The 26,022-nt window shown below is 38.8% G+C and overlaps 2 protein-coding genes across 3 annotated transcripts; one reads left to right on the top strand and one right to left on the bottom strand.

Moving 5' to 3' along the window:
* Positions 1–314: 314 nt before the first annotated feature.
* On the bottom strand, positions 315–11,806 carry LOC112560204 (dynein assembly factor 1, axonemal homolog). The gene is made up of 12 exons (XM_025231856.1): positions 11,679–11,806; positions 10,856–10,919; positions 10,351–10,504; positions 9,778–9,926; positions 9,301–9,480; positions 8,758–8,872; positions 7,867–8,050; positions 7,404–7,589; positions 6,279–6,436; positions 5,636–5,766; positions 3,328–3,963; positions 315–3,008 (listed from the first exon to the last, which is right to left on the bottom strand). The coding sequence occupies exons 2-12, from the start codon at positions 10,888–10,890 to the stop codon at positions 2,813–2,815; spliced, it is 2,124 nt and encodes a 707-aa protein (XP_025087641.1). The 5' UTR covers positions 10,891–10,919; positions 11,679–11,806; the 3' UTR covers positions 315–2,812.
* A 9-nt stretch (positions 11,807–11,815) lies between these two features.
* On the top strand, positions 11,816–15,030 carry LOC112560205 (thymocyte nuclear protein 1-like). Of its 2 annotated transcripts, none has more exons than XM_025231858.1 (7): positions 11,816–11,971; positions 12,305–12,480; positions 12,872–12,940; positions 13,162–13,257; positions 13,774–13,835; positions 14,010–14,194; positions 14,574–15,030. In XM_025231858.1, the coding sequence occupies exons 1-7, from the start codon at positions 11,938–11,940 to the stop codon at positions 14,615–14,617; spliced, it is 666 nt and encodes a 221-aa protein (XP_025087643.1). In that variant the 5' UTR covers positions 11,816–11,937; the 3' UTR covers positions 14,618–15,030. The 2 variants fall into 2 exon arrangements, with proteins under 2 accessions (XP_025087643.1, XP_025087642.1); XM_025231857.1 differs by having other exon boundaries at positions 12,302–12,480.
* Positions 15,031–26,022: the final 10,992 nt, after the last annotated feature.

Raw genomic sequence — 26,022 nt, 5'->3', positions numbered from 1 at the left:
CTAGTTCATTTGCCTTTTCCTTTAAAAAAAAACAGGAGAAAAAATAAGTTTCAGTGATTTCTGACAAAACGATTGTAACCTAGTCTTCATCAGAGATATATAATGCAATGCACACGTCACATTATGTAATGAAATCTTGAACACACACACACTACTTTACTCTTACACCAATCGCCTGCCTGACCTTGCATCCATATACGAGCAATCGCACAGCTACTAAATACCTAACTTAAAATGTACAACTATAATGATTTACACATGGATGGACTGCAAACACTGAACACCGACACTTTAAAAAATTAAAATTCGTGGAATAAAATCATGGAAATTATTGTAGAAAACACATTCCATACTTTATTGTATAAAGTCCATATTTTGCGTGTAGACCTATGCACAATATTAACAGATGTCATGTGTGTATGAGTGAGAGAGAGAGAGAGATCTGAATACAGATCTTTGGAGAGAGGAAGAAAACGAACTTGCACACAAGATCATGTGTGTGCTGGCACCTGTAATCTGAGGCTACCCATAAATAGGAGTTGGTGCTCATTTATCAAATACATTACTCATAACCAAAAAAGTGACAAGTGAGTTTATCTGATAGCAGTTAATAACAGTTCTATTTCTGATATCTTTGTTTTTCATGGTGTCTAAGGGATTTTATCATTAGACTTTCTCTGCAAACTTCACTCATATTGTAGTGAGACAGTGCTTTAAACTCTATCGACCAGGTACTTTGGCCACAAACAGAGCCTAACATTACAGGCGATGGCAGGTGTGGATGGATGTTAAAAAGTGGTTTGTCGTAGTTCTTGAAAAATCATTACAAAACGATTATAAGCTCAGCAGAATATTTAAATACCTATGGCAGAATCTTTTGGGCTTTCATGCTGCTTTCTAATATGAAACATAAAGCTAAATGGAGAAAATTGTAAAACAAAATGCTTTTTTCATGATAGGTAGAGTCTTTCCAGTTGTGAATTTAAAAAGGACTGGTACTTGAACAAATCTGGGTGGATAATTGTTGTTCTTGTATTTTTATATCACAAGATGCATTATTATAGAAGCAGAATATTTACAAAACATTTTGGACCAAACTGTATTACAAAAATAAATGTGAAACATGGCTTTTTCATGCCAGCCGCCTTCTTGGAGGGCAACATATGGCATGGATAGTGAATATTTCTGTTACAAGCATCAGTTTTTAAGAAAACACCAGTCCACTATGGAAGAATGCAGACATGGTATTCATCAAGTGAAAACATCGCTAAGCAAGAGCTTGGCACACTGAAAATTTGACACCAATGTAAGACAAAAGCAGCTTCAAAACAGAGCTGGCTGAAAAGAAGCAAGAACAAATTTATGAGCATCTCTTTATCATCGATGCATCATTGCAAACAAATTGTTACAAGCAAACAAAAAAAAAGTAAATACTTCTATAAACAAAGCAATTCACATCATTATTATGTAAGTGGAGAAAATGCAAAAATTAATTTATTCACTAAATCAATCAATAGCTTGATTTGCATAAAATGTGAACACCTCCAAATGACTGCTTTGTCAGTATTCGCAATTTAAAAAAAATACAGTGTGCAAATGCACATTTTCTTTTCTTTTTTTTCCGATTGTATCTGACATTGTCAGTTCAGAAACAGTGGCTTTATTTAAGCCATGATAAAAGCATATTTAGTATTTCAGGAGTTTTTATATAACAGTGTACAGCTGCACATAGAGCCGTTCTCATACTGCCATACACTTTACAACATATCTATTTTGGTAATCACAATGTGTACCATGTCAACACCACATAATGTAATAATAAGCACAGTAAAAATGACCAAAAAAAAAATTACAGCCACTGCCTTCTGGGAAAAAAAATTGAGGGAAACTTTTTTACTTCCAGTATTAATGTAATCAACTGATCATTGCAATGCTGATGTTCAACTATCCTAAAAGCCAATTAAAAACAAAAATGTGAAGTAAGTCATTGAAACCAAGCCAGCACACAAAAGAAATAATTTAAATAACCTAGCTTTTAAAAAAAAAAAATAGGAGCAGTCTGTATTTTTCTACTTTATTCATCCCTCTATGTCTGTAGTATGCGCCCAAAGTAAATAATACATCAGCTGATAAACCAAAGGAATATCAAAAGTGGGTGTAAAAATCATCCACTAGTAAGCACCTAATGATCTCACTGTTTATCTCTGCTTTGGCTATAAGAATCGGTGGCTAGACTAATAAACACCATGGTGCACTGCTGCATAGGAGAAATGCAGACTTGTGGACGGTATCAGTTATAGCTTATAAAGCATAATTGTTTTTAGACTATGTTTACTTTATTAGCATGGAACACGGTGCTCCAAAAGAGAGAACTTTTTATTCACTTTTTCTGCTACATTTACAAAAAATAGCAAGAATAAGACTATAAAGCTTTAAAAATTTACCTTGGTTTCAGCCAGCAAAATTGTACTTAAACTTTTGTTCCATACATGCATTGTACAAACAGCTGGATTAACAAGTCATCAACAACAGACAGGTCCTTGCTCTCGATTCTCTTCATCATAAAACTGATAAATAACAATCTATCACAGTGCACAGTATTAAAAAAGTTTAAAAAGTCAGCCACTTTAAAAAAAAAAAAAAACCCTCAGCAGGATTGGGACAATGATAACTCAGCAGTACAAGCATAAATTTTGATCGAGCACTTTAAGAGCTTCACAGTCAAGCCCTTAATTCTCAACACTCCAAAGCCATTATGTTACCAAGGCAAATCACTTTGATTACACCATTTCAAGGGAATGTGTGGCATTGGCTAGGATTTGGAGACTGGCGGGCGAGATGGAAGTGTTGGCACTTCTGGCAGCTGTCTTCGTATCCTGCTTGAAGGGCCAGAAGGTGGCAGTGAAGATGAAGGTCGCACACTTGCCATACCTGGTTTTGCAGGTGGTGTCATAATATCTCGAACTAGTGGCTGTTGGGTTGACCCAGGCAACCCAGTGGGACCAATCCTGTGTGGATGAACAGAGCATGAGTTAAATAAACTTCTACGATTTTAGCACTTTCAATCAGTTTCAATGTAAGCAGACAACTACAATCACACACACAGAAACTTCTATCAACATGCTTCCCATGTATGGATTATCTGTGTTGAAGAAATTTATCAAAATTGCTGATAGTTGCATCTGATGCAAAAAAAATAAAATGGCAAACAAGTGGACTGCTTGCATTTTTGAAAGACATTAGGAGACAGAATAATTTGTCTGGGTTAATTTAACAAGCCACTCATAATCAACATACACATCACACACAATACTGGAAAGTTTCAACCTTAACTTCTTTGGTCGCTCTTTTGGAAATGGCTGGATGGCATCCTTGCTTGTAGGGCTGTTTGGGGAACGAGCCCCAGAAAATGGTGAAGCTATAGAACTGGAAGGATGATTCACTTGAGTGGAGTGAAAACCAGGGCTCGGAGGTCGAATCTCCTTCAGTGCTCCCTGCTTTGTAACTAGCCTCCCTCTCTCACTCTGCTTCTTCAGCTCTTTCAGTCTTTCATACTCTTTGGTCAGGTGCACATCATCGTCACATGACTTCTTCTGCTCTTGAATCTCTCTACTTCCTCTCTGCCTGGTGCTGACAACCTGATCTATAGGACTATCTTTAGGAGTGTCTTCCATGAATGACCCGGGTCTAGCTCCATTCAGATGTGACAGGCCTGATCCAGAAGGTAACAACCTGTCCTTTGTACTTGACAGTTTTAGCTGCTGTTGCTGCTGGTACTGCTGCATAGCAGAACTGGGCCTAAAATCAATATCCACATCATCATCCTTGTCCACATCATCATCCTTGTACATCTCATTGTGATCATCAAGATCACTGCCAGAAAGATCAAGCTTTTTGTTGTGCTCATCGTGCTCAATTTTAAATACCTGTGGTGCCTTGGATTCTCTGATTTTTTCAAGTCTTCTACAACAGATAAAACGGATAAAAAAAAATAATTAGAAGTACCCATATTATAAATTTGTGAAGAAACAAAACTAGGCACAATTTCGATGACTTTTATTTCTAAAAAAGAGACTGAGACCAGAACAAGCAGGGTTTCGCCAGGATAGGTCATGCACTGACCACATTGCAACCCTCCGTATCTTCACTGAGCAATCTATTGAGTGGCAGTCCTACCTCTAAATAACTTTTGTGGACTTTGAGGTGGCATTAGACAGTGTAGAGAGGGACGTCATCTGGAGGCTGATGATCCGCTATGGCATTCCACCTTATTCAGGGGTTGTACGAAGACTCGTCCTGCCAAGTTATTCACAATGGCTAAACTCACTTAACCTTTTGTAATGAAGACCGGCGTAAGACAGGGTTGCATATTATCACCAACAATCTTCCTGATGGTCATAGACTGGATTATGTGCAACATAACCCAAGACATCAGCACCTGTATCCAGTAGACTTTCACCAAACAATTAGAGGACCTTGGACTTTGCATATGACATTAGTCTCCTATCTCATCAGCACCAACATGCACAAACCAAACTGAATAAGCTAACAGAAGAAGCAGAAAGACTGACGTTAAAGGTCAACAGAAAGAAGACCAAAGTGATGAGAATCAACAATAAGCAGAAAGACCCAATTTAACTTCTAGGAAAGAACATCCTGGAAACAGACTGCTTTATGTATCTGGGGGGTCAACTAGGATGGTGGAGTGGACGACATCAAAAGCCGCATCAACAAAGCCAGGTATGCTTTCAGCAGTCTACACCCATCTGGAATTCCCGAGAATTATCCTTCTGCAGTAAGACCCGCATCTTCAACACCAGTCTGAAGGCAGTCCTACTGTATGGTTCTCAAACCTGGAGGGTGACAAACATCAACAACAAGCTCCAGACCTTTACCAACCAATGCCTACGCCGTATTCTGGGAATAAGATGGCCTGAAAAGATCTCCAACAGCAGCCTGTGGAAAAGAACCAAGCAGAATTCCACTAGCCAAGACATCAAAAAGCACAAATGGGGACACACCCTGCACAAACCAAATGACACCGTTGCCAAACAGGCACTTGACTGGAATCCTCATGGGAAGAGGAGAGTTGGGAGACAAAAGCAGTCTTGGAAAAGAACAGCAAAAGTGAGGTAAAGGACGTCGGAACCACATGGGCGCAACTGAAGGGGGTTGCCCAAAACCAGGTCCGCTGGCGAGGTGTTGTTGCAGTCCTATGCTTCTCGAACAGTAGCAACCCTAACCCTAAACTAAAACTTATTTTTAAGAGATTCAAGCATGCAGCTTTTGGTGTTTACCCATTATCAAGTAACTGTGATAGACATGACCATGATAAAATTAATAGCATATTGTATGAAGATATTTTTTCTTCTGTTACATTAACAATCATAACAGCAGTTTAGCATATTGCTTACAGCAACAACAAAGAAAACAATGGTCAGAAATAAAACTGAATACGAAGAAAGGTTTATCTTTTCCAAACAAACCCTAAAGAGAACATGGATAATGTAAACTTACTACCTTCTATGGCATATTAGGCCTCCATCAGCAGTTAAGTAGGATCATGTGTTTTGATGGAATGGAACAGGTTTTTTTTTCATACATTAAATGAATAAAAAAATCTTTGTCAACTGACTTTTCGTGTTCTATTTTCCAAGACTGCAGTTCATGCAGCAGGTCACTGATGTCCTTGTCCTCAATAGAGCCCACATCAGTTATGTCAATGACAGTCTTCTTGACACCAAGCTGTGCATCCTGGGCTGCTGCCTACACAGGTCATATCAACTTCAGATCAAGACAACAGAATGTCCTGCATACTTTCTTTCAGGTTTAGCTTGTAAAACTGAGTATTGTTTTATCACAGCTCTATAAGATCAGAACAATTAGAAATTCTAAGAACTGGAATGACTAGAGATTATTGAGATGAGCTGGGTAGATCATCCAAAGAAAATGTCAAATCACAGAATTTCAGTTGACCAACAACAAACTGAGCAATCTGCCTTAGTTATCAGGAAATTTAAGTGACCATAACCAAGTAAGCTGTGATAAATATTCTTTGAATCTAGACATTGTTTGGGACCAAAGTATAATAACAGGATAAAATGCTGAAAAAAAAGTTTATTAAAATATACTTGGGTACATTGGTTACTCTGAGTACATTTTCTTTAAGAATCTGTATGGTTTACAAAGTACTAGATGAAGTGAGATATAGTTACCAACTGCTAGATGATGTGAAGGATTATTTTAGCATGTTAAGTCTCATATAAAGTGTTACCTACTGTTTGCAAGCTACCATCATGCAGCTCAGGTTCAGACTTTTTAACCAGTTCTTGACTTGTGTTGGCTTTCCGTCGCTCTCGTAGCGCTTTGGAAGGATTTCCACACACCACATTGCCACAGGTCAGATTGCTGACTGCTTCCGTGCCTTCAACTGCGTCTGGTGAGAAAGCATACTTTACTGGTACAATTTGGAAAGAAGAAATTATTAAGCCAAAGTTTTCTTGTGTGAAAGGGTTTATACATATATTAACAGGATGAAGAAAGAGTCACATGATCAGCAATCTATCAATTAGACATTGCTCAATGATGGTGTTGACCATACAACAGTTGCTTGAAAGTGGAGAAGGAGTTTCCAACATGTCCGAGTGAGAAGAGTTGCAAATGTTGCTTTAGACCACTGGCGCCTAGTGACAGCCTTCAAGATTAAGCTGAAGTCCTTCACTGATCCAGACTACACCACAAGTTGGCTCAAGTACTCAGTACCTCAAGAGCAAGGGAACAAGGGAAATTTATAACTGTGAAGTCAAGAATAAATGTGAGGCCATTTAACGACTGACAGAAGAATCAGTGGAAGAACACTGGTCAACACTCAAGAGCATTTGGAAGACAATCTGTACAGAAGTTCTAGGGAAAAGAGAAAGAAAACACAAGGAATGGATGACTTATTATTCTTCCGCAGTAAGACCCGCATCTTCAACACCAATGTGAAGGCAGTCCTACTGTATGGTTCTAAAACCTGGAGAGTTCTCCTCGAGAAGTAACAAAGAATAAACAATGATTGTGTTCATGTCAGATGACAAGCCCCTCCTCCCCCGTCATTCAGGTTACCTCCCCTCCGCAGGGCAAATCACAATGGAAGCACAGCAAGCAGGAATTGGCTACGGTAATGCGGAGAACTTTGCAAGAGGCTAAGCTTTGGTCTCGGAAGACTGACAGCAATCCACCACACACGTAATGCTGCATATTACATACAGTCTGGTACAGTGTAAAAGGTGTAAAAGGACTACAGACCATACACTGCCCTTGTTTGTCTGAATGCCATGTAACATCATACAAATTTACACAATATTGCTCTGTATGCATTAATACATTTTGCAATGACCCAAGAGAAAAGATATGCACACCACTGGATGCTGGTCGCCTCTTTGACTTTTCTTTTGATGCACTGCTGGGCCGTCCTGCACTCAGAGTTGCTGGCCGTCTGGCAGCACTGCTTGGACGAAAGCCAGAAGAAGGACGGAGTGCAGATCCTGGTCTATATGATGTGGCAGGTTGTAAGGCTGCAGTTGTAGGTCTTCCAGCCTCTGACACTAGCCATAAAGCACTTTGTGTGGTAATATAAATTTATAGGCCTGAGTTTAAAAGAAAATGTACTGTAAAGAACTTCTTACAGTAAATATACTTGGAAAACATATTAGTCCTCAATAAATGAAAGTGATTACTTAATAATGAGAAAATCAAATCTATTGGCTCCATCACATTAATTTTTAAATATCTAAAAGCAAAATTTGGTAAATGTAAAACTATTAATTTTTTTGTCACACATACATATTTGTTACAAGATGGATAGATGGATACTTCACACACCTGTCTCTTTGTCATTTTCCTTGGATTCCATAACCAAGGCATCTCTCTGCAATTCTTCAAGATACTCCCAATCAGCATCAAAGACATTTGTTGCTACAGAACCACTTTCGTCTGTAGGTTTATCATCCAGAGTAAGAAGGGCTGGCAAAATCTTTTTTATGGTTTCTCTGTAGTCGTAATCTTCCTGAAAAAAGAACAAAGAAAATGGTAGAAACATAACACTGTTTCAAGCAACATTAAAGTATGGTACAGTAACTCCCACATAATAAATAGTTTGAATAAACCATATGTTACTGTAACTATCCTTGCACTGCATTATTGACTTTGCAAAATAAACTACAGTCAATCTAACTAACATTTATAACAGAACCTAAGTATCAGAGGCACAGGTATAAAATTCTTTCCACAGGAAACTGAGGTTCTCCAACCAAAAATTCTTGGTCCTGCTATAACATCCAAAACTCAGATCTAAAAACCTAACTCTGGATAAACATGATTTATAAGCAGATCCAAAATATGCAGGCTGGCAAACTGCATTGCTGAACTCAATGAAGGTATGACATTTTCCTGAATTACCTTCACTTTTATTTTATTCTGTAATTAATTATAAAGAAGCTGTTGCTGATTTCTTTTATGCTGCCAGAATTGATAGACATTTAGTCGTTATACAATGTGTAAACTTATTTCTGGAAAGTGGATATCCAGAATTCAGGTAGACCAGAGTGAGGTAGAACATATTTAACAAGAATAACAGAAATTTTAAAATATGACTATTCCTTAGAGTGATTTTCTGAAATGAGGTTTATTCCAATACCAAGGTCTGACTGCATTTATAACAAATATTAAGCCTTGTGACTGGTAAGGAAGGTGAATGGCTGTATGCAGTTTTACCTCTTGAGCATCTGGTGTTGGTCTGACACAGATGGGGTTTCCATCCAGAGTCAGCTGACCCAGTTTGGGACATAAGGTCAAATACTCGATTTGACAAATGTCATCTAAATTGTTTCTAGAAATAAAAAATTAAATTACTGTATAAAATTGCAACATATGAGCAAAGAACTTTGAATACTAAATATTGTAGAGAAGACTTTAAAAACATCAAGTGGATAATTTTGTTTGAAGAAAATCTGTTAAAACGTTTAGAGTAAAAGAAGTCAGGAATATGAGCATGAATGACTCACATGGCCACAAAAAAAAAAAAAAAGGAAGTCAAATCACAAAGATTAGTGGGCATTTGTTTTAAGACAAAAAATGTAAAATTTCTGGACTTTGTTTTAGGACATAATGCTTTTGATTATAAGTGAACAAGTAATATAAATGTTCCTGGCTGACTTGAACCACAATTATGGTTAGGGGTGGAGAAGAAATCCTTCAATATTAAAGAAAATTATTACACAATGACATACACAACTGTGATCATTGATCTCAGCTCACCCTTCCAAGTCTAGGATTTCTAATTCCTCCAGCATGCTAAGCGGTGATAAATCTGACAACTCATTGTATGCTAAGTAAACTTCCCGTAGTTGCAGCATGGCTGATATGCCATCCAATTCTTCCAGACTGCACCGAGGCATCCAGAGTACTTCCAGCTTATGCAATGCAGAGCCAAGGTCTCTGTACAGACAAGTGTCACAAGTATGACAATAACAAAGGAGCATGCAAGAAAATAAACTGGTATTAGGCAAGAAGGGAAGAAAAGTCTACACAATCCTCAAAAAAACTTTGAATGAACAAGGTGAGTGAAAGATGTTTCAGAAATGAACCATTCTTTTTAAATATAATTATAATAAGCTAATGCTAAAAAAAAGGAAGCAATGTGGGCAGTGTCATATACGAATATAACTGATGAAGTGAATGACATGCTGATTAAAACCTGACAGAAACAAAAGCAGATGGCAACTTGCTCTGTACCTGATACAAGGGATCAGACTGCCAGAGAGTTTCAGGACAGTGAGGTTAGGCAAGAGTGTTCCAAAGTTATTTAATGTTGTTTCTGATGTGTCTACCCTTAATTCAAGAGACTGGACTTGGTCGAGTTTGTCTGTGCCTGCCAGTAGTTGCTGAAAAAGAACAAACATGATAAAACAGTGATCTGATGTCTGTAAACATTATGCTAGACATGAAGCAATAAACATTGTAATACCCTCTTGTATGGCCTGATAAAAATAGCAATGCATTCAGATTGTGTACACCATCTTAGATTTTAGCATGATTCTAGATTTTCCATGTGAACACTGAATGTTTTCTGTTTACTTGCTTTTGTTTACTTACACTTTCATATTTCTATTTTCATACAGAATTTTCAAACATACTATTTTTTCACTTACATAATAATAATAAAGATTATTTATTATTTATAGAGTGCCATTTCTAAATGGCTCACAACACTTCATCTGCTCATTTTCCTTCACTTAAAGAACTAAATATGTTAGTTAGATATATCTTTAAAGGTCTTGCATGTCCCATAAAATAACAAAAACACACCAATTTAGTTGGGGACAAGTACTGTTCCATGAGAATGTCTGTTTCCTGCATGATAACTGGATCTGGGTTCATACACCCATCTGGCAGCTCAGTGATTTGCACGCCTCGTGTTAGGCCACTTTGTGGGCGCCGGGTAGAGTTCATCTTATATGCACTGCAGGTAGAACATTTATCACTAAGTTATAATGAAGTTAATAATCTACCACTTGACATTCACAAAAAAATCAATGTCAAAAACATTAAGATAAAATTCCTTTTCTCCTTAAGTGCTAAAGATAAAGTTTTATCTTGAAATCTGTTAAAAAATTAAAATTTAAATATTAAAAATTTTCTATGCTCTGATGTGAGATGGTCATGGTGAATATAAATGATAAACTTAGTGTAAAACCAAACTTCACAAAGTGTATGAAACCATTTAAACAAATTACAAGCTGATAAAACAAACACATATATAAAACCTTAACATACATGCAGCTACTTTCAAACCATGAAATGTTTTATTTACCTATGTGACACAGGACGCTGAAATGCAAGTGCCATTACTTCCAATTCTATGATTGAAAATGTACCTGCCAAAAAGAAAAATTAATATTTTTAACAATTAATTCTGCAGTCCTTTAAGAAATAACTGAGCAACATTTTGGGTAATTAAATAAAACATACAAAGTTTTTTCGAACATTGTGATCTTAATAACTGATTATCTCCATCACATTGATGCAAGAAACTAATCAGAAAGAACATCATTTATCATTAGATACAGCAAAAACACTGACTCAGCGCAAATTTACACTTAAAAGTGTTCTCCATCTTCAGACTTCTCATATACATACTATGCTTTCTTATATCTATAATCTGAGGCCAACAAATATTGTGCAAATACACTATTGATTCCCTGATATTTTCTGTTAGGTCTATTTCAGCCTTGTGGAAAACTGCAAAAAATCGATTAAGACTTAGCTTCAAAGATAATTTATTGTGTAGTTTTATGATATAAATTTCATCCCCGTGTGATTCACGGACTATGACGATCGATCTCCTGCATCAATCATTACGAGTAAATAATAATTACTTTACAGCCTAATACATCTTGTGATGCTATTCTATAAAAATCCAATGGAGGATGCAATTTTCGCTATGCTAATTTGGTTTTGGTGAAGCTATAATAATAATAACATGGGTTTATTTACAGGATAAAACACCTTACCATGACTTTGCGACCGAGCAAAGCTTCCATGACAACAAGATACTCTCAGGTATTTACACAAGTCTTGCAAGGTAACATTTAACATGTGATTCAGTATCAAACATTTTGAAACCTGTGTATTACCTGGTACATTTCACAACCGTCAATATACATTGAGATCTTGTTTGTTTGCCAGTAGGTGTAAGTCCACAACAGAAAGCGGAGCAGTCATGTTGGAATTTTACTTGCTCCTGTCATGCGCAGTGCTGCACTTCCGCCGGAAACACTTGGTCAGCGGGAAATGTAAACCTTCCTCAGACCACGAACTTATATACACGTCCATGCTCAGACTTTCATTCTCTCTGTGAAGCGTACCCTGTGTTACTAGACATATAAACTGACCATGCCTCCAAGAAAGAAAAGAAAAACTGTTGATGGTGACTGACATGTGTTTAAATGCCAGTTCTTTTTAAAGAAAATCAAATATACCAAATGAACAGCGTAAAATTCTTCTCTTTGTACATGAAATGTCGTGGTTATCTTTTACTTGCACATTTTTTACGTTGTAATGAATTACACACACACACTATATGTATATACAAATGCAGATGGTATGGGTTTGTGCAGAATTAATTCCTTTGACAAGTTTTGTGGTTACAAAGATGATAAGACAAATTTGATCACAAGCAAAAATGTTTACATTTATTGTAACGAAATAGCTACGTAAAGTATTCTCGAATATAAGCTGTTACCTTTTGTTATTATAGTAGAAAGGAAACTGCATGATAAACAATCAGAAGTGCCACCTAAATCAACAAAAAGGTCAAGAGGGAAAGATGATCAGAAGACCATCAGCTCTGACTCCAGTGCGAGAAAACTTGTTTATACTCACTGGCTCCTCAAGTCAGAACCAGATTCGCGTATTGAAAATGGAGTTGACATGAAGGTATAGGAAACGCTAGATGTTTGTGGTAATATGTATTATATGTGTTCCTAAAATGTATGATTGTAAGTTTTTTTGCTTGATATGTCGACCCTAGGATGTAGGTCTCTAGATCTCTTCATAATATATGACCTGTCAATGATACATGAGGAGAAGATAATGTGCATTTTTCTTAAGTTCAGATCTATCTGCTGACAAGTAGATTAGCTATAATGTGCCACTAGTTGAAGAGGGCAGTTAGTATTTGTACAAATACCATTTATAGTATTTCTCTGCATGTAAGCCATAATGTATCCCACTATAAGAATGCTAAATTTAGCAGCTTGACTGCATATAAAATTAGTCAATTTTTATCCAAAACAAAGTGTTTCTGACTTAATTGGGTTCTCTACAGTTCAGTTTTGATGATCTGAAGAACCGTCCAAATCAAACAGAGCACTGGGATGGAGTCCGCAATTACCAGGTATAAATTACTATGATGGAGGAAAGGGTTAGCTAGAACTTTTACAAACCATATATAATCATTGAAATATATCTTTCGAGATTTACTAATAAGATAATTAAAAACATGGTAGTTATAAGGAGTATGCATGCTGGGGAAGCAAAAGCCCAAGAAATAATCAAGACCTTTGATAGATGTTAGACGGAAATGAAGTAAAATGTTTTTTCTGATGACTGTATCAGGCACGCAATTTTCTTCGTGATGAAATCAAAGAAGGACATGAAGTATTCTTCTACCACAGCAATTGCAAAGAACCAGGGATCATTGGAATCTGCCAGGTATGACTCACATCATTATGTAGTTATAAAAATTGGTATCTAATAAGGTAGTGCCTCATCATTTTGTTGATCTGCAAGGGTGATTTATAAGAGATATCAGATTTTATACACTTGTCTTAGATGTTGAAAGCGGTTTTATTTAAGCAGGTTTCCATATGTCAGCTTTTTAAGAGTTATTTACATTAATTACTTATATTTTCCTCACGTAATAATACTTGTGCAGAGAAATTAGTAAAATGCATACTGGAACACACTTAAGCTTTATGTTGGATCCTTTATGAAGCATTTGTGGTTGACCTATTGTTAAAAAAACTTTGACATCTCAAGTAAATGTAACATTAGATGTACGAAAGAGAGTCTATATTTGAGAAAGAGTGAATCTATATCCAACATAAAGAGTGAGCACAGAGGCAGGTGGTTGTTATACAAGAACCTGTAACTGCAATGTTTTTTGTTTTTTTTTAAACTGATAAAAAATGAAAATCTTTGTGTTTTTTGCTTTTCCAATTATGGCAGGTGGTTAAGTCTGGGTATCCAGATCATACACAGTTCGAGAAGGAAAATCCGCATTTTGATAGGTATGGTATGCACGTTTGAATTTTATAAAAAGGTGTTTATGCAAGGTAAATTGCAAGTATAGATAGAAAGTTCACATCATGATTATTTTATTTGACTTCTGTGACAATCTTGTAGGATTTTTTAAAAATCTTTAAATCTGAAATTTGAAATGTATCTCTTTATGTCTTGTCTAGCTCAAGTAAACACGATAATCCAAAATGGTACATGGTGGATGTCAAGTACAAGTCTGCTCTGGATCGTTTTGTTTCTCTGTCTGAATTGAAATCTATCCACATGAAGCATGTCAAAGATGGAGGTCCTCTCCAAAATATGGCACTTTTCACGCGGGCACGCCTTTCTGTTCAGCCAGTTTCCCAAGGTGAGCATAGATTGTATGTAGGTGCTTGCATATACATTCATAAACATTTTGCTGCATTCATTTATTTATATGACTGTATAAACACTCCTACATGATTTTATATGTGCATGTGTGTTTGCACATTGTTATTGATAAGCAAATAGAGATTACGTGTGATTACACATTTGCATGGTAAATCAGTAATGTAAATGAAAGTACAGCATGAGAATAAATGTTTTTAACCATGTGCCAATGTTGAGAAAGAAACCCTATTAATAACATTCAAGAGGAGAAGCATTGGTTTTCTCCCCTTGTTTGCAATGTCGGTTGTAACACAGATATGCATGTAGTTTTTAGCTTTCAGTTTGACATTCTTACCTTACTGTTCTTTCTTTGACAGATGAATGGGATTTCATTATCAATCTGTCCAAGACTTCACTTTGATGTTGGAAGTGAGACTATTCAATCTGAGAAGACCTGCATTTTGATTCTTTTTTGCAAAAATGTTTCTTCTGCAAAATGATCTTAATAATATACTTTGTTTAATTTGTGATTTTATCTTTCTTATTTTACAGCATTGTGTTTGTATATTACTTTCCATTCATGCATGGAATTTTCTTTCCTAATGGAAAATTGAAAGTTAGTGTTTGTGTTCTTGATCAGAAGAGCTTGAGAGGACGCAAGATTACATATTGCCAGCTGTGAGTAGTTTGTAACAAAACTGCAATTACATGCCAGTCAATCATACTGCATAATCATTTGTGTAGTTTGTAACATAAATGAGACTATTTGAATGAGAGGGTTTTGTAATTTTTTGTGCAAATGAATTGGTTTTAAAAATAAACTGCATAAATATCCTGGTTCTGTCTTCTGATGAGTGAAGCCTTGGGCTAGTGACATCTATTACATGCAGTCATACTGTCTAAGAAGTGTTTATTGTTTATTAATAAAAGTCTAAATTTGTTTTCTATCGTCCTCGACACATTTTTACCTAGTTTTATTTCCATCTTTCACTCACCATTATATGGGGAAGAATTTAACATATCTTCCTTTAATCTTTTATATCACTTTATCTTCTTGTTCCTATTCACCCCCACTGAAGTATAGGGCTGCCATCTGATCTGGTTCTGGATGTCCCTTTCCAGTTGGGACCATGTCATGCCAGCCGCCTCCGCCTCGCTCCATCTCCATGTCTGTCTGAGTCTCCCAACCCTGCGCCTCCCCTGTTGTTCCAGCCCAGAGCTTGTCTTGTTAAATTGTCTGCCTGCTTTTGCAAGGTGTGACCGATCCAGACCCACTTTCGCTTCCTGATGTCTTGGCTGGCAGGTTTTTGGTTGGTTTCTCGGGGCATCTGATGATGATGTGGCACAGACATCTGTTGGCGAATGTCTGAATAACATCACTTTATAATGAGTCTTAATATTCTATGCACTCTTCACATCATACTACATAGTTTTTTCCTGAGCATAGCACATGCGAGTAAGTAAACAGTAAATTCTACACGCAGTTAAATAAGGAATAAATAAGCTTTTACATCAATAAATATGTATGGAATTTGTATTTTTAATGGTGAAAACAGACAGTCAGTTTTAATTAACAATAAAATGAAAATACAATGCTGGAAATTAATCACTTAACAAAAAAATAGAGTTTATCTTAGAGAAACCCATTTGAAATATGTTTATATTTTATTAACAATAATACACATTAAATTTTGGTCTGGAGAAGAGTTACCAGTGTGTTGAGTGAACTTCATTTGGACCTTTTTATTTTCTAAGCTTAAGTCAAACGACAAAGTTTCTAAATAAAGTTCAAAGCTGTGGGGCTGTATTCCAAAATCAGTCGTTTCATTTTCTGGGCAAAAAATTCCTTCTTTAACATGACAATCTGAGCAATGTTTCTTATCTGACTATAGAAGACATGCATAGATTTACTAGATTCTGTTACAAATTTTACATATCGCCAACAGCTATCTCCAGTGTAAGAGTAATTTTCTTCTGCTTTCCTTTTGGCAGGTGAGAATGCCGATGTTTGAAGGCTTATATCTTGAAAAATTAACCATAATATACTCATATTTGGGAATTATTATTCTAAAATGAACTTAACCCGACCATAAAGAAAAAATGTTGCCCTTAAAGGTTTTGTTGGTCAGACTACATATACTGCTCAAAACAATGAAAAGTCCACATTCATAATTATTTTCTACATTTCTATTAATCGTGTTTGTACCAACAGTAAGCAATTCCTTCAAAATCTTTACAATGAATTTGTTGTGTGGGTGAACAGTGAGCATGAATTTGATGACCATCCAGTGCTCAGTCAAGCAAAAGACAGCAACAAAATTCCTGAACGCCACAAAACTGCGGGCAATTACATTATATTCCTATAAAAAGGCAGAATTAAAAAATAGAAATAAAGCAGTGCATATGCAAGCTCTATTCATTGTCAACACAACTCGGTAATTGTAGAGCCCTGGGAGAGCATTGCTGTTTCTACGTGCCTTTTTAATTATCATGTCAACCGGCTCAGGAAGAGCAGACTTTGGTCAAGGTGACCCGCTCTCCGCCCTGTCCTGACACCTGGGCCAACAACTTAGACCCAACCTCCCTACCTCTGACAGTTTCTTCAGCAAGAGTGTCAAGCAGTTCCTCAAAGGAGTCTAAAAACACTGGTTCAGTCCATGAGACAACGATTCCTTGCCTACATTCAGGGTAATGGTGGACACACAATAGTGATATCCCTTTCCTGAATTGGGTAAACATGGGTTATGTCAGCCCGAGCTAGAATTCGTGTTGTTAAAATGATTTGTTTCAATGAAATGGGCTGATAATGTTTCATGTACTAAATAAAGAAATACTTTAATTCAATGTTATTGTCTGTGTGTTTATTGGCACAAAACAGTGATTGAGTAAACACGTGGCCTTTCCATTGTTTTGAGCGGCACAGATTGTAATCAGGGTAAGGGGGGAATCTTTCTCTGCGCTCTAGTTTCGATACAATCTGAGACTGGATATGTGAGATTGTTGATCTCTTTTCGTCTTTCCTATATATATACACCACCCACATGCCTACGCCTGCATGCGTGTTTATCGAGGGAAAGATTGAGTTTGGTTTCTTTGATTCTTTTTTGGTTCGCTATCTCGCGACCATCCACCCAACACGAAATATTTTGAGACATAAAGAGGGCTTTTGATCCACCTTGGAATAACTTTTTGAAAATTAATTCATAAACATGGGTCGGGGTGGGCGAATAAGCAAGATAACGGTTTCTTTCCCTCCTCCCCTCCTCATTATAGGTGCCAGACATTCAGGAGAAATTGTTTCCGTTTTTACCGTTAGACATAAAACTACGAATGCACTTCACAAATTTTCATGCCTTATAATTTGAGATAGGAGAGTATGTTATCAAAGCCATGTTTACGCGCGTGTGTGTGTGCGTGCAGACAAAAGTGATATATATAGGGAGAGAAAGAAAATCTGTTGGAACTACCTGAAGGGGATGAAACAACTATTTCGAGAGCACTTCATTTTTCTCCAAGATTTACTTAAAAGATTTCGTCTCGTTCCAGACATTGCATTGTGCAAGTCATGGCAGCAGAATGCACTGGAAACGCTCCAACACAGTTGTGAGGCACCTGGAACGGTTTTCGCCAAGGCGAGACCTGCGCGGATAAAAAAAAAGCCCACAGGTAAGTTTGCTCACTCTTTTACCTTCCTGCGTGCACGGCAGGTTACGTCACGACTCCCCCTCCCACTCCATTGTCTTAGTAATCATCGTTCTTCTCAGAAGCCCCCAGGTCGTCCAGAGCTGCCGAAGTATCCACCCCACGCCCTCAGCCTCCTCCATCGTTTGAAGGCATTCGTGTAGGTTTACATTTAAGACAAACACGGTTGTCGTTGTCGTTGTCGCTCCGTTTGAGTGTTGGGAGTGCGCTGTGCGCTGACAAACAATTTAAAGCGGGACGTGCAAATGAGCATCAGTTATCTCGCAAAGGATGCTCAGGGTTCGTATTCCTTTACATATATATACATTAAAGAACTAAAATTCGTTCACACGGTCAACAGACTTGACAACGGATTTTATGAAGAGGAGATAAAAAGAAATGTCCATAAACTTTACAGAAGGACGGACTTTACGGCCCAGTGTATGGACAGAGATGACAACTCGACCTGCAACTGCAACTCGACCCTGCATCGTGATGCTTTGACATTTTTCCGGGATAGCAGTCGCCGATCTTTGATCAAACGCGCGCGCAAACACGAAGTGAGAGCATTTTTTACCTGCGAGCACTGTGATGCGTGGGGAAAGAAAACAATGTATTGTTGACTCTAGGTGTGTGCTGCCGGGCGCCGCACAAGCAGCGCTCCTCCATCTGTTATCACCGGGTTTTTGAATTTTTTTTTTTAAACCGAGATGATAGGTGACCTGTGATCCTAGCGTGTTTCAGCAATAGGTTTTCCCCACCCCTGCAGGTGTTTGACTGATGTGACCATCAGATGCCTTCGACCATTAGTAATGTTGGCTGATGTCACCCCTTCATCATGCCGTCCTCCCAGTCATGGCTCCAGACAAGTTTTGTGACTGACGTGGAGCTCATCGTGTTTTTGTTTACCACCATTCGCGATCATCGGCTGCTTTTGTACTTACTGTAACTCCCACACGGCTGTTGTGAGTCCTGACCTCAGTGCAGAATGTTTCTGCCAGTTGCAGTCGGTCACAACGCCAACTCCAGCCTGTCGGGTACCATCGGCGTTAACACGATCTTGAACCCAAAAATTCTTGGTCATGTTTATTTTCAGCGCTGAAGACATCCCGTGGAAGATGGAGGTGGGCGGGCCAATGGGTTGATATTATTGTTCCCGTGCACACTGCCTCCATATTCCTAAGTTTTTCCTAGTAATTAAGTTAATGGAAAACGACTGCAGGTGATCTGTTAATGGACTCGCACAGCAAAGATATTCTGGCAGTATCCGTTGAACTCTCTAGGGATGAGGATTTCAGTCGCTGACTCTTCAAGCTGTGATTTTGTTGCCAACTTTTGACCTTTCACTCCAAGCTTAATCATGCAGTGTGTAAAAATAATAAAACACTTGTAAAACTCTTCAGTTCATAAAAAGTGAAAGTAATCCTTTAAAATTTGGTGACGATCGAACAAAAGGGTGGATTTCCAAAGCGTTCAACCAAAAAACACAAACATTGATAATGTTCTGTTTGTAAGAGACCTCTGAACTCGTCTGGACTGTGCAAAACATCATTAAATAAACACAAACATTGACGATGTTATGTTTGAAAAACAATACCCATATTATATCAACAAACTGTATAAACTAGGGAGAGAGGAATCGTATAACAAATGTGCACACCCCTTTTATTCCTGAGACAAAAATGTTGAACAAAGAAATCAATGTCATAAATGTCCACCCTGGACACACAATACGTGAAATTGCACTGGGGTTGAGCTCGATCAGATGTAAAAATGAGAAGACAGTGTTGTCCTCTCTGTGCACCGCGTCTGTGACCTACGTTGACCTTTCGCTCCAGAACCGAGCTGGATGTCTGGTCTGGTGGTCTTCACAACACTCCACTCACCCTCCTGCCCACAACCACAGGCGGGGTCGGGTGCGGGGTGGATCGAAGTGCGCAAGCTGGTCAACTGGAGCAAGGTGAAGGTGAGGGCATCGATTGGAAGTTGTTTACTTCCTTTCAGGACTGCGAGTGTCTCAGTTTGGGATGTTTCCGTTCTGTCAGCCAGGGAACCTTCCATAACTGGCATTTCTACCCTGACCCCATGTCCTCATTCTGAGCACACCATCACCACGCCATCGTCTGTAACCTCTTCTCTCTGTCATTGTAGTTATTGCACAGCTACACACGTAGTCTCATGCCAGCAACTACCAGAGAGGCTAGCTTGTTGCTAGCTGAGTGGCTCGACTAACAGACTAACAGACTCACGCTGCACTCTTGAGGCTTGTAATCTGGTGCCGGTAAACAAGAAATGCAAATTTTGACTGGACTTTCTGGCAGATCCAGCACTTTATCATAGCAGACCCTAACCCTTCAAATCTGTCGATCCCTCCCCCACACTCCAGAACCAGGAACCGCAGAAATAATTTTATCTACATTGGGGGCGGCAATGGTGCGGGTGGGGCCGAGGCAGATGGAAGGTGGTGCAGCTAAAAAAGGACTGAATTATCTATCGGCAAGGCTTCTCGCAAGCTGCATTTGGCTGGAGTGAAAACTGCTGAGGGATGCGTGAGGAGTGGGAGGGTGGGGAAGAGAAAGGTCACGTGACCTCGCTGTTTAGGTGAGGGGTGAGAGGTGTGGTGCACACAAAACTCTCTCTCTCTTTCGTTCAATTCCGAGATTCTCAAAGTCTGCGCAGCCGCGTGCTGAGGAAATTTCGCAAAGTGTGTGATTATTTTTAGACACAGGGGTGGATGGGGAGGGGCGAAGATCAGGGTGGACCTGCTGAGTCGTCAAACCACCCGTCAACAGGTAACCAGACTAGCGCAGCTCCGACGGGTCATCCTATTTTTAAACAGCTCGCAGGTCTACAGGTGAATCGCAAACACTAAAGTTGTTACTTCTTCCAGAAAATTCTCCCCTTGTTAAATTATATTTCTCACCTTAGACCTGTCCCCCGGTCCCTGGAGCCCCGTTTAGGTTTGTTTATATTTAATCAAAATGATAAGCCTCTTGAAAAAAGTGTTCATGAAACACTTGTTATTTACTTTTCATATAGTGGCTTTCGTTAAGTGCTTATGTAACACTTGTAATATCATGTAACATATGTAACCGAATGTTTGTTCTCCGCAAACCATAAGACCGAAACCGAGGCTTTGCGGACTGCAGGTCAGATGCTCTGTGACAACACAGAAAAGATTGACACCAAAGTCATCATCATTACTGATGCTCTGTCCGTCTCAAACTCAAACATTCAGGACAAAGACTGGATGCCCGTGCACCAGCCATGAGTGGTCTGTAACATCCGCTAAACAAACATACAGGGGATCCACTCTCCCTGCAATATTCCTGACAATGAGGCTTGAAAAGGAGGGATGGAGACCCCTGTCCTCCAAATCAGCTTCACTGAGGCTGACAACAATAACAGCCAAGCAGAAGAAAAGATGTCTCCAACAGTACATCAGCTACAGCAGTCAAGATCCACTTCACAGCCTAGAGAAAGAGAAGGTGAATGTCATGAGACTGAGGACAGGTCAGTCCAGACTTAGAAATCATGTTCACCACGTTCCTCATTGGAGAGTTCCTAGTGACAGCTGACCACTTGCAGGACGGTCCAACCCACCAGAAACTAAGGACACTGACATGACCTGCAGACAAAAGAAAGAAAAGTGTTCGCAGCGCACAGCAGACTCTTTCATGAGTCATTGTCTGAGCGGCTGAAGAAGAAATGATTTTGCGTATAACTGAGTTCAAAGAGCACTCGTCCACAATCATCCCACCCACTCACCCTCGTCAAACGTGTAATCGAGACCTCACAGGCCGCTGTTGAGCAACTGAGGATATGAGGCTGTGATCAAAACTTTCAGAGCAGTTGTGGTAAGCGGTCACGTGGGGTAAAAATCATTTAAAGTGTAGCGGTGTGAGGGTGGTGTGGATGCTGTGGGTGATAAGTCTACAGGAAGGTGGAAGGCTATGTTTAGTTGGTATTTACTGTTCTTATTCAGTTTATATATACTGTTCTATTTACTGGTGGCTTTGAATAAATCTATGACTAAAGCAAATATCAACATGTTTTTGCTATATTACACTAAGCAAATGTTGACAAAATCGTAAGTTGAGATGTGACAGATGTTGTGTCTAGTGACAACAGGAACTATAGCGAACCTGCGCAGTGAGCTGAACAGAGGCGCGTGCAGTGGAGGACTTGGTGTACGGCGTGTTCAGGACGAGGCCAATGACAATGACAATGACCAACTTTATTTGTCCCAGTGGGCAATTTGTAATATGCTAGGACTAATAATGCTACACATAAAACTTGAAAATAATATTTAGATTTGCTGTTTACTATCTGCAAGTCTACCATCATGTGTAAATAAGTGTCAACAAATGCTGACACACACTCGCCAGTTGTGAAGCTCTCGGGCAATTCTTCTTCGCTGCACATGAGGCCTTGTTTTGAAAAAGACTGAAAAGCTGTGGGTGAATAGGGTCCACGTGCACGCGCCTCTCAGCGCATTTCGCATGCACAGCACGACTGATGATGGCCGTGGCGGGGTGAGTGGGGTGCAGTGGAGTGGTGTGGGGTGAACAGCTCTCATCTCGCCCCTTAATTCTCGCCACGCAACCTGCAAGTGGCAGCAGAAGCCGATTGCGCCATCAAACTGTTTTATAGGCGACGGCAGACGCAGTTACAAGTGGATGAGCAGAGAGATGGAAAAAAAACCCTAGCAGGCTACGATGGCATCACCGCTATAATACTGTCTGTCTACTGCACTAGTGATGTTAATGTGTTGCTGGTTTCAATAAATTTAAAAGATAACTGTACTTTTTGTATATAGATTTTTATTATAGATAAATTTTTTTTTGGTAGATATAAACGTATTTAATTATCCTCCTTGAGTAATTGTACCTTTAGTATTTGGATACTTGTATACAGGTATTGTTTGTGGTCTGATATATGTGTACCAGAGTATCTTCTATAGTTAGATGAACAACGCATTTTAAAATTTAGATACCGTTATCTGTATTGTTTTTATTTAGATATATATACGTCTGTGTTGTCTATGTTTAGATGTCAGCATCTTCCTAGTTTTTAAAATTATGAATTTATTTATCTGTACCTGTGTATTGTTTATATTTAAATATCGGTTACCTGTGCGTTTGCAACTATCTGTGCCTGTGTATTGTTTATATTTAGATTTTCAGCATCAGTGTGTTTGTATTGAATGATATGTTTATATTTGAATATCTTTACTTGTTGTACTGTGTTAATCAACATAGAAAGTATAGTTTATGCATATATATGTATAGGCATATGGAAAGTAGAAAAATACGACTATCTAAAGAAAACAGAATGGCATCACTATAAAAACGAATGAAATGGCAGATATTATTATGTAGCTTGGTGTATGACAAGTACAGATATGTGTGTAATTTATATACATCACGGCGACAGTAACAACAGAAAGGAAATGAGGAATGGAGAGAAATACCTGCACCATGACAAGCTCAAGAAACTTGCACACCTCGTAGGTGGAAAATATAAGAAATGTTTTAAGAACCCCCTCCCCGGGTTTGATCTTTCTCGTCTGTGTGAATTAAAAGAAAAAAAAAAGCAAGCTACTTACAGGTGTGCACAGGTACACAGCGATTAGTCCTGAGCACACAGTAGGTAGACAGATGGAGGCAGGGTTAAAGATTCCGCGAGATTAACTAACCGTGTTTCAACCTTTAGCCAGTTAAAAACGTTGATAAGAACCGTGATGGTAGCACTCGGCCTGCAAACGTCGTTAATAAAAGAAAAAATAAATAAAAATGCGTTCTGCTGATTCATCTGCTGCAGGCTCTTGCTGAGGTCTGTGCAGGATTCTAAACTGGTTTGAAAGGCTGCCAGCGTCCTACACTCAGTTACTATGACAACGCCCGATTTGATGAGCACTATGGATGGTTTCACTTATCGAGCTTAGTTTTTAATCTCTCGCTTCAAGTGTTCCGACCCTCAAACCTCGTCAGCACTCCAAGCCGCTTCTCGTGAAGACAGTCTTCCTCTGGAGTACCAATCATCAGTTTTAGAAATGCAGACCTAGTACAGTGCTTTAAATAATTATTATCTTGAATTTTGTGGTCGTGACCCGCTCTTCTGATCAACAAATGATGGATATAGTGATAGTTGTGGAAATATACAGGTTGTCCATAAAGTCCGTGTGCAATTTAAACTAGCTGTAATTTGTAAGTATATGTGATAGAAAGAATCTGTCAAAGGGAAACAATAAATGTTTAATTTTCTTATTGTTTTTTGTTAATTTTCATCAAGTCCACCATCATTACTAATACAAAGGGTAATACGATTCTGTAGTCCTCGGAAATCAATTTCAAGCTATTTTCAGTAATAGCAACAATCCTACTTTGTAAGTCGTCTCAAGATCGAGGTTTGGTCGAATAAACAAATAGTTTATACACGTGCCCAGCTCTAGTAATGCTCTAATAATAACTTTCTTGGACTCACACCACAGTCAGTAGTACACCAAAACCGCTAATGGTATGTCACGGTGCTGTGCATGGGAAATCTGTATTTTGTATGGTGTGGAAAATGTGCCAAGTAGCACGGAAACCATGTCATACTTCGTGGAGACTCATGCCATCTTATGTGGAGTCACGTGGTGTTATGACTTCCTGCACGGACGGTCATGACATGTGACATGTGAAATGTGACCGTGACATCTCAGGTACATTCACGCCGTTGTCCATTTAGTCAAAACGAGAGCAGCCACGACATCAGATGTCAAGGATAACTCATTCCTGTCTAGCTTCTCTCTGTGTATTTTTATATTTAATAACAGTGTCACAAAGTGGGATTTATACAGCACATTGTCGCCATCAGAAGGACGTGCTCTCAGCGCGTGAGACAAGAAGGAGACATGGACAGAATACGAAGCATTGAAAGGAGACAGAACGATGCAGACAAGTAACAAAAGGCAAAAACAAAAGACACAAAGAGGAATCTGGGAACAAACGGTGTCTGTGTATGTGTGCTTTGAAAAACAACATGGTCGTGACTCAGAAAGCACGATGACACACACAGATGCTGAAAAGGTGTCAGACCAGCTATGTTTAGCTGCACCTTGCCCAGGACTGTCTGGCACCACATAGGAACATGCGACTGGCCAAGTGATCGGGTGGCTTTGAAAGCTAAAAAGAGAAAGTAACTGTTGGTTTTTTTTCTGTGCACTTTGCGACAATTCAAGGTGGATGTGGAAAGGTATTTTTTTACGCGCTAACAAAACATTTTCCCAAAGTTTCAGTTGAAATGTTGTCTTCGCTGTTATAGTATGTGAAATGTCTTAGTATTAAATATTTATTTGTACTCATCTAAAGGTTTTTAAAATGGAGCATTTTACAGTGTAAAATGTTTCTACAACCATGTTATATAATTATTATAATATTATATTATATTATAATATTAATAAGACGTTTCCATGTTGTCTGGGTTTCTCTCCCATAAAGGGAACACTGGACAGTTTATCTCGTCCAGGTAAACCCCAGGCGATAGTTATGAAGCGAGGATAAGTCACTAGTCTGGGGCAAAACGGGGAACTCAAGATCTTGTTTCAAAACATTATAAAGGGGTGTCCGGACCCCACAAGTGTTGTTTTACTCATGGGGCCGTAGTTATAAAACGATGGCAAAGGTGAGGTAAAGAAACATGAGGTAGGGGTCTAGACACCACTTTATAACTTCGAAAAAGGACAATTCTTCTTGAGTTCCCCATTTTGCTCAGAGAAGAATAACTTACTCTCGCTTTATAACTACGGCCTCGGGTAAAAAAAACAACAAAAAACTACAATCTGTCGCGTAGTAGCCATGAAGTTGCCATGGTAACGAGAGCAAGGGTATCAGCGACACCCACCGGTTGAAGACATCTGGAGAAGGGGACGAAAACCCTAAGTGTGTTGAAGACATCATCTTCGGCAATGACTGGCACGATAGAAACCCGACGCCAGCGCCACACGGATGTTCGTGGGTCGTGATTGGTTCTCTTCAAAGGTTCGCCGAGGGTCACGTGTTTGTCACGTCCACAGGCACTTGCACGAATGCAAAGTTTAGACTCGGCTCCTTACATCCCATGGTTCAATCTTGCTGTGTAAGTCCAAACTTTTTTGACAGT

Source organism: Pomacea canaliculata, linkage group LG3 (genome assembly GCF_003073045.1).
Source record: "Pomacea canaliculata isolate SZHN2017 linkage group LG3, ASM307304v1, whole genome shotgun sequence".
Classification (NCBI taxonomy): domain Eukaryota; kingdom Metazoa; phylum Mollusca; class Gastropoda; order Architaenioglossa; family Ampullariidae; genus Pomacea; species Pomacea canaliculata.
Note: the sequence above shows the minus strand (reverse complement) of the source record. Positions and strands in the feature narration are given on the sequence as shown.

Coding starts and splice junctions, on each gene's coding strand:
- LOC112560204 (XM_025231856.1), bottom strand. CDS start 10,890: ATGGCACTTGCATTTCAGCGTCCTGTGTCACATAG. Junction 8,051..8,757: donor CAACACCAGATGCTCAAGAG/GTAAAACTGCAT, acceptor TTCTTTTTTCAG/GAAGATTACGACTACAGAGA. Junction 5,767..6,278: donor ATGATGGTAGCTTGCAAACA/GTAGGTAACACT, acceptor TGACCTGTGTAG/GCAGCAGCCCAGGATGCACA.
- LOC112560205 (XM_025231857.1), top strand. CDS start 11,938: ATGCCTCCAAGAAAGAAAAGAAAAACTGTTGATG. Junction 11,972..12,301: donor GAAAAGAAAAACTGTTGATG/GTGACTGACATG, acceptor TTGTTATTATAG/TAGAAAGGAAACTGCATGAT. Junction 12,481..12,871: donor AAAATGGAGTTGACATGAAG/GTATAGGAAACG, acceptor GGTTCTCTACAG/TTCAGTTTTGATGATCTGAA.